Source organism: Nematolebias whitei, chromosome 9 (genome assembly GCF_014905685.2).
Source record: "Nematolebias whitei isolate Nwh7 chromosome 9, NemWhi1, whole genome shotgun sequence".
NCBI classification, from domain to species: Eukaryota; Metazoa; Chordata; class Actinopteri; order Cyprinodontiformes; family Rivulidae; genus Nematolebias; species Nematolebias whitei.
Window position 1 is genome coordinate 14,165,076 of NC_056506.1, and position 8,473 is coordinate 14,173,548.

The window sequence follows — 8,473 nt, forward strand, 5'->3', positions numbered from 1 at the left end:
TAGTAGAGTGCTGTATGAATGTGTGTGTAGTAGAGTGCTGTATGAATATGTGTGTAGTAGAGGGTTGTATGAATGTTTGTGTAGTAGAGGGCTGTATGAATGTGTGTTTAGTAGAGGGCTGTATGAATGTGTGTTTAGTAGAGGGCTGTATGAATGTGTGTGTCAGAAATCAGATCTATCGTTCTCCAGACAAAATTGAAAAAGTTATGATAATAAACTTGTTCACGAAAACTTTTAAGATTCCTCTTACAAACGAGACACAGTGATCGCTTAAGTTATGGTGTAGAGATTAAGGACTTGGTAATAGTTCCTCAAAATCCTATTCTGTCCGACCATTTTTTAATAACCTTTGAGTTTACATTAAATGACTACACAGTCACTGAGAGTAAATTTCATCTCAGCAGGTGCTTATCAGAAAATGCTGTAACCAAATTTAAACAATCTCTTCCATCAATGTTTTCCTCTGTCTTGCAGAGTAATGCATCAGAGAACAATGACTTAGATGATCTAGTTGATCATCTTACAACTTCAATGCAAACTTCACTTGATAAAATTGCTCCACTGAAAAAGAAAGTAATCAATCAGAGGAAACTGGCTCCTTGGTTCAATTCTGAGTTACGTACTTTAAAACAGGCATCTAGAAACCAGGAGAGAAAATGGCGCTCTACTAATGTTGAAGAATTTTATTTAACTTGGAAAGATAGTCTGCTAACATATAAAAAAGCTCTCCGTAACGCTAGAACTTTATATTACTCATCTTTAATAGAGGAGAATAAAAATAACCCTAGGTTTCTGTTTAGTACTATTGCTAGACTAATTAAAAGTCCCATTTCTGTTGAACCATGTGTCCCTACAACTATAAGTAGTGATGACTTCATGAGATTCTTTATAAATAAAATTATTTCAATTAGAGAGAAAATTCAAACCATCCTTCCTTCTACTATCTCTAGTCCCCTGTCAAATGAGGCAACTTTAAAAATTTCACTAGAGCCTGATTTATGTTTGGACAGTTTTTGTCCTGTTGAGCTCTCTGAAATGTCAAAAATAATAACCTCATCCAAACCATCCACATGTCTGCTAGATCCCATCCCAACGAGACTGTTTAAAGAGGTATTTTCCCTAATTAATGTCCACATTTTGGATCTACTTAATTTGTCTTTAATGGATGGTTATGTACCACAGAGCTTTAAGGTTGCTGTAATTAAACCTTTACTTAAGAAGTCTGATCTTGATTCAGAAATTCTGGCCAACTATAGATCTATATCTAATCTAACTTTCATCTAAAAAATTCTAGAGAAAATAGTTGCAGGTCAGTTGCGTGAACATCTACAAAGAAATAATCTGTTTGAAGAGTTTCAGTCAGGGTTTAGAGCTCATCATAGCACAGAAACAGCACTAGTAAAAGTCACTAATGATATTCTCATGGCCTCAATGGACTTGTGTCTATACTGGTCTTGTTAGACACAGTTGATCACAATATTTTACTACAGAGGTTTGAATATGATATTGGGATTACAGGAACGGCTCTAAAATGGTTTAAATCATATCTGATAGATTCCAGTTTGTAAATGTAAATAATAAATCTTCTTCATACACCAAAGTTAGTCATGGAGTTCCTCAGGGCTCAGTGCTTGGGACAATACTCTTTACTTTATATATGCTTCCATTAGGTAAAGTTATTAAACAACATGGGATAAATTTCCATTGTTATGCTGATGACACACAATTATATTTGTCCATTAAACCCAATGAATCCAATCAGCTACTTGGACTACAAGCATGTCTTAAAGACATAAAAACCTGGATGACCCTTAATTTTCTCCTGTTGAACACCGACAAGACTGAGGTTTTGGTTTTTGGACCTGAGCACCTTAGGGATGAATTTTTCAGTCTTTCTCCCTCCTTAGATGGCATTAATCTGTCCTCCAGCTCTAATGTTAAAAATCTTGGTGTTATTTTTGATCAGGAAATGTCTTTTATCCTCCACATTAAAAACTTTACTAGAACTGCTTTCTTCCACCTGTGTAATATCACTAAAATTAGAAACATCTTATCTAAAAATGATGCATAAAAACTGGTTCATACATTTGTCACGTCTAGACTGGACTATTGCAATGGTTTATTATCTGGGTGTCCAAATACTTCTTTAAAACGTCTTCAGTTGATCCAAAATGCTGCTGCCAGAGTCTTATCTGGAGTTAGTAGGAGAGATCATATCTCTCCAGTTTTAGTTTCTCTCCATTGGCTCCCTGTCAAATCCAGAATAGAATTCAAAATCTTACTTCTAACCTACAAAGCTCTCAACAACCTATATCCATCTTATATTACAGATCTTATTGTTCCATATTTTCCTAACAGAGCACTTCGTTCTCCGACTGCAGGTTTACTTGTGGTTCCTAGAATTTACAAAAACAGAATGGGAGGCAGATCCTTCAGTTATCAGGCTCCTCTCTTGTGGAACCAACTTCCAATCTCTGTCCGTGAGGCTGACACATTGTCCAGTTTTAAAACTAGGCTTAAGACTTCCCTTTTTGATCAATCCTATAGTTAGGGTTGACTTGGGTTTCCTGAGTTGTCCCTTAGTTATGCTGCTATAGGTTTAGACTGCTGGAGGACAAACTGACCACAATTTTCACTCTGCTACTGTCTTTACTTACTCTGCTCAACCTGTTTTGTATTTGTAATTATTTTTTCTATCCATAACATGTGTTTTTGTCTTTCAGATACACCTGGACCTATACCTGGACCTACCATTCTATGTCCGTCTGTCTCTCCTTCCTGTCCTCTCAACCAGCCGGTCAAAGCAGACGGCCGCTTGTCCTGAGCCTGGTTCTGCTGAAGGTTTCTTCCTTTTAAAAGGGAGTTTTTCCTTTCCACTGTTACCACTGTGCTTGCTCAGGATGGGAGACTGCAACGAAGCCAAGATTCAACTTGTCTGCTGGATTTCTTAGAGAACTTTACTAATTGGCTTTTATGTGAATGTTCCTGTAAAGTGCCCTGAGACAACTTTGTTGTGATATGGCGCTATATAAATAAACTGAATTGAATTAAGTCATTGCAGAAAACACCCAGAGAGGAAGATTTATATGGATAAATTGTCAGAATCAGATCAATTAGGACTTCTCAGGGCTTTAAGGTTTGGCCAAGTAGGAGAATTTACCAAGTGGGTAACACTGATGGAATAACAGATTTTTTCTGATCTCAGTTCAGTTTAATACCAAACAATGTAATGTTACAGCGTCACATCAAATGACTTCAAATAGAATACAGTAGCCCCTCGCTACATGGCGGTAAGTTTATCGCAGACTCGCTCTATCGCGGCTTTTCAAAGTACGATTGGACAAGACACACAATTGGCTGATTGATGGATGAGCCGCATGATCGGTATGGAAGTTTTATTTAAAATAAATTATTTTAAATTATTTAGCACCTCCTGCACCTTTGTGCAGCACAGAGTTGCAGAAAAAGCTTCCTTTTGCAGCTTTGTGCAGTCCTTACTGCTGGATAAACTTCCTGCTGTAGCTGATCAGCTGTTCACCATGCAAAGCGGAGAAGTGGGCGTGGCCAAGAGCGCTTGCAGGTGGCAAACAGCAGAGGAGGCAGGGAGCTGAGATCACGACATTATGTGTTCTTTTAGAGCATTTAGAAACATTGTTTAGAATATTGCAAGAGTGTGGGAAGGGTTTAAAACGCTATATATATATATATATATATATATATATATATATATAACAAACTACTACTTACCATTATTCCTACTTCGCAGTTTTTCACTTATCGCGGGTCTTCAAAATACGGATCCCTCATGATGAGGGACTACTATATATCAAATCAAGAAGTATAAAAAAAACTTTAAGGAATTGTAATTTACACTTCTGTTTGTTTATCTGAGCAAAATGCAACAATGTATGACAGAACTACATTGTTTTTTTTAAGCTGAAGAAACAACTGAACTGAATCAAATCTAGATGATAATAAACACCAGAAGCTCCAAGCAGGTACAGAAAATTAAAACAAGAGCACTGCATATGGCACATTATACACCCGTCAACAAACTATTATTCAGCAACCTATAGCAATGACTCAGACAAGCAACAACCTTGTTTTAACTCTGACCTTGATCTGTGACCTTGACTTGGAGCTGCGGTGATAAAGTGCACTCAACACTTCCATCTAGTGATGATGTGCATGTATATGAAGTTTTGTTTAATTATCTTGAGCGGATCAGAAGTTGTGGACTGGAAAATCTAAGAAAGTTTCAAATTGAAACTAGTTTAAGATTTAAGAACAACTTCTGTAAAATTAACGGAGTTATTGTCAGTTTAGTGTTTGCCAACATCTAAAAGTTCTGGAGGTTTTACTAAAATCTGTCCAGTGACTCATGAAACATTATCACATTATCATCGTTGTTTAGCCCATCATCCAGCAGCGCCTTGTTTCTCACAGCACCTACCCCCTGGTTCTTACGAAGCTGCCTGCTTTTGTCTGTTGTGGCACCCTGAGAGAACCAGCGCAGGATCATCTCCTCCTCCAGGATCTCCAACTGGTACATGTCCATCAAGACCTGGAATACAAACCACACAACATATTCACAATTACGATAAACTCCTCAGCTCGTTTTACAACCTACTGCTGAGAGTTTAACAACAGGTTGTTGTGCTTATCCTTCCTGACCTTCACCATGGCGGCCCAGTGGTTCTCCTGCTCCAGGAAATGTTCCTCAAAGGCAGACAGACAGTCCAGGTGGTCCTGAGCTCTCTTCACGTAGTTCTTAAAAACCGGAGCCCATCTCTTCAATAACTAAGAGCAGAGCAACAGAGGCAATTCTTCATTGTCTAAAATAAGGAGACATGTGTAAACATGACAAAGATCAGCTGGATTATTCACCGGCAGGAGCAGAGCAACATATTGTGACGCGCTGAGAGTTGAGCCCTGCTGCTGGAAAGGGAACTCCAGCAGCACTCGAGTTAAAATCTGCATCACCTCCTTCAGACTGATGTTGTAGGCATACCTGGAGAGGGTCAAAGTGTCCATATAAATTATAATCCATGCAAAAAAATAATAAGCTGCATAACTGCAAAGCTGGGAGAATGGACTTACTTTAGAGAATTGATCTCAAGCACCAGATTGTCACAGCTGATGTTCTCCTCCAAACCTCTCTGCAGAGTCCCGAGAACCTCCATCTGGAAGACTACACAACAGCATTTTGTCTGATTGCTCCTTTGAACACAATCTGGGTGTCGTCTCTTTGGTCAGCAGGGGGCAGTCAAACTCTTCCACGTGCAGATGAGTCCTCACCTTTGACATCATCCATCTCAGGGGACGGGGTCACTGGATCATCCGGACCATCCGGCTCACTGTCCTCGCTGTCACTTTCAGGATCCGGGTTCAACACCAAGCCTGTGCAGCAGGAGGACGGATTACAGGACAGTCAGAACTGAACCTCGGGTCTCAGGATGGATTTTACTCAGAGCTCCTGTCCTACCCCAGAGACACTGAGACAGCTCCTCGTCCTCAGTCTCATCCAGACTGCCGGCCTTCCAGATGTAACCTCTCCCTTCGGCTCCAACCTCTGCAGGCTTGAACACTGTGCAACAGAAGAAGATACAGTTTTGTGAGACTACACACAACATGCAGTTTGAAAACCTGAATTATTCAACCCAGAGCCACTCCACACCTTTCTGTTTGGTTTTCTCTTTACTCTGACCAACCTCAGCATCATCACTGAGGAACTCATCAGCGTCTTCTTCCTCTTGCTCATCTGGATGGTGCATAGACACAACGGTTCCTTCTGGTAGAGACATGTCTGGTCCGATCACCACCTGACAACAGTTTGCACAAACAAACCTAAAGACCCAGGAAGTTTTACCTGATTACCATGGCTGGGGAGTAAAAAATATAAAAACATCACTGACGCCATGTTTCCTCTTCACAAAACCTTTCCTGAACAATCTTTAGACACAAACGGGTAATGTGTTATTCTGGAAACATAAAATATGATATAAAGCTAAGAGTTGCTTACATTAAATGCCAGGACACACTGTTTGTTCAGGGTCACACCCTGTTTGACCTCAGCCCTGTCACAGACCACAGACTGCCGGATCACCACATTACTGGCGATGTGGACATCATTCCAGATGTATGCATGGTCCAGGATTACGTTGTCACCTGTTGCAGGAAATATTTGGGACATTTCAGTAAACTGTGTGTTCAGTCATCCACTGTCAGACACGTGCCTTAAACTGTGCAGGATGCTGCAGGTCTGCGAGCTCACCGATGGTGCAGTTGTCCCCGATGACGCTGTTAGAAATGCAGCAGTTGGCACCAATGCTGGTGTCGCAGCCGATGAGAACGTTCTCCTCCATCTGGCTGCCGTGTCCCAGGCTGACTCCGGAGCCCCGGTACACGTTGTGACGAGAGTAAGTGCAGCTACGCCCCTCCTGGTCCGTGAAGTTAGACTCAGGTGTGAGGGGATAGAACCAACGGCGCACAAAGTCCGACGACACGGAGTCGTACATCAGCAGGTTGGATACACGGACACCATAGCCATCTTTAGTGACATGGACGTGGATCTGATTGCCGAGAATCTTAACAGAGCCAAAGAGTCATAGAAGCTCATTTAAATGACATCTACTGTATAGCTTACTATAAAGCACAGTTTGGTTAAAATAAATTAATATGGTTGTGCAATACCTCTTCATTGACCAATAACCCTCGAACAAAGTCATCCCTTGTTTGGTAGTCAAAATTATCTGTAAAGAGCTCAGCAACCTGAAAAACAACAAAAAACATAAAAGCTGCCAAAACAATACTTTTATAGTTTCTTTATCTGCAGCGAGACTGACCTGTGGTGAGCAAATACTGATATGGCAGTCTAGGAGGTCATGTCTGATTTCAAACTCATCAGTCCCACTGTGAAAAATGTTCTGCAAAACACCAGCAGGGATGACTTTTATCAGTCTGTCGATCTCTGAACACGAGATGTGTCAGGAAAATGGTTGCCTGCTCACCATAGGAAACTGGAGCTTCTTTAACCCTTGAGCCTTCTGGTAGTGTAAAATCTGATGGTTCCTACTGTCCACAGCTACAACAACATCATCTTCCTCACAGCGTGACCTGTGACCCGGTGAGGACTCCTTCAAGATCATGGTCATCACTGAGATGTTCTTATCTATCTTTCGCCGATGCCTGAGATGCACAAAACAGTTTAATAATGAGAATATCACGGCAAAGTCTCCAAACAACATAAATATAAGAATCCAGAGACTCAGCTCAGCTGATGAGAGGACCTCCGCTCGTACCTGTGCTCCTGCAGTGCCTGACTGATATCAACATTTGATACAACATCTCCATAAACCAGCACAAAGTCGGATCGCACGAGAGATTTTGCATCCACATCCCTAAGCACATCCCCGAGAGAGCGGTACAGATCAGAAGTGATGATGTGGACTGTGTTTGGAGAGCTGGGTCGGCACCACTTTGAGTTCCTGTCAGACATAAACAGAGTCAGGTTAACCTCTACAAATGAGCTTATTTTAACACGAAACACTGCAAGAGAAAAACAGTACTCACAGCAAATGTGCCTTGATTTTACTGGCCATCCAGCAGCAGAAGACAAATGTTTCTTGCACCCCAGTAGAAGTGAGGAACTCCAAAGTGTAATCGATCATGGCAGCATTTCCCAGCGGCAGCAAGGCCTGACATCAATGACACAGTGAAGTTATCAGCCTCTTGTCTGCTCTGAAAACACTGTTCTGTAACAAGCTTTCAACTAAACAAAAAAGACAATTGAAAGAAATGACTTCTAAATGCGTGCGTTTACGAGTTCCCACGAATCTGACGCAACTCTGCCTGTGCAGCATCATGAGCATCACTTAGCAACTGTTAGCATGTCCAGTTAGTTTAGCTCGCTGCTCACCCGCGGCTGGTCCTTCGTCACCGGGAAAAACCTCCGGTTGAAGCTGTCAGCGACCAAGACGGCCTGCAGCGGCTGCTCCTCCCCCTCCTGCTCCCCGGCTCCTTTCCTACATGAAAGTCCGGAGCCTGAGTGGCTCTGTTTTCCTACTTTAGCAGCCATGTTGGACTCAGGTGCCCGAGCATGACGTCAGAAACAACTACGGTGGCTGTGACAGGACAATCTTGTTCACGTAGACAATTCTTCTTCTTCTTATATTTTTATGGCGGTTGGCAAACAACTTTTAGGTGCATTACCGCCACCTTCTGGATTGGAGTATGGACTAGATGCTATACCCATATATGTGTTTATATCTATGGCTATACCCATCCATCCATCCATCCATTATCTTTACCCGTTTATTCCATTTTGGGTCACGGGGGTCGCTGGTGCCCATGTCCAGCAATCACTGTGCGAGGGGCGGGGTACACCCTGGACGGGTCGCAGGTCCATCACAGGGCCACATAGAGACAAACAACACTTCACTCTCTCACTCACACCTAGGGACAATTTAGAGTT

General features: G+C 41.8%; 1 protein-coding gene across 1 annotated transcript in view; it reads right to left on the reverse strand.

Annotated features, from left to right (window-relative positions):
• The window catches only part of eif2b5 (eukaryotic translation initiation factor 2B, subunit 5 epsilon), an 11,499-nt gene extending 3,384 nt beyond the window's left edge, over window positions 1–8,115 (reverse strand). The window contains exons 1-15 of the mRNA XM_037681490.1: window positions 7,919–8,115; window positions 7,573–7,697; window positions 7,302–7,487; window positions 7,011–7,188; window positions 6,846–6,926; window positions 6,694–6,771; window positions 6,275–6,587; window positions 6,023–6,168; window positions 5,678–5,822; window positions 5,486–5,587; window positions 5,299–5,400; window positions 5,101–5,191; window positions 4,888–5,011; window positions 4,675–4,800; window positions 4,454–4,564 (exon numbers count right to left, since the gene is read on the reverse strand). Of these exons, the coding sequence (XP_037537418.1) occupies window positions 4,454–4,564; window positions 4,675–4,800; window positions 4,888–5,011; window positions 5,101–5,191; window positions 5,299–5,400; window positions 5,486–5,587; window positions 5,678–5,822; window positions 6,023–6,168; window positions 6,275–6,587; window positions 6,694–6,771; window positions 6,846–6,926; window positions 7,011–7,188; window positions 7,302–7,487; window positions 7,573–7,697; window positions 7,919–8,077 (2,067 nt within the window). The 5' untranslated portion in view covers window positions 8,078–8,115. The remainder of the gene's footprint in view (window positions 1–4,453; window positions 4,565–4,674; window positions 4,801–4,887; window positions 5,012–5,100; window positions 5,192–5,298; window positions 5,401–5,485; window positions 5,588–5,677; window positions 5,823–6,022; window positions 6,169–6,274; window positions 6,588–6,693; window positions 6,772–6,845; window positions 6,927–7,010; window positions 7,189–7,301; window positions 7,488–7,572; window positions 7,698–7,918) is intronic.
• Window positions 8,116–8,473: the final 358 nt, after the last annotated feature.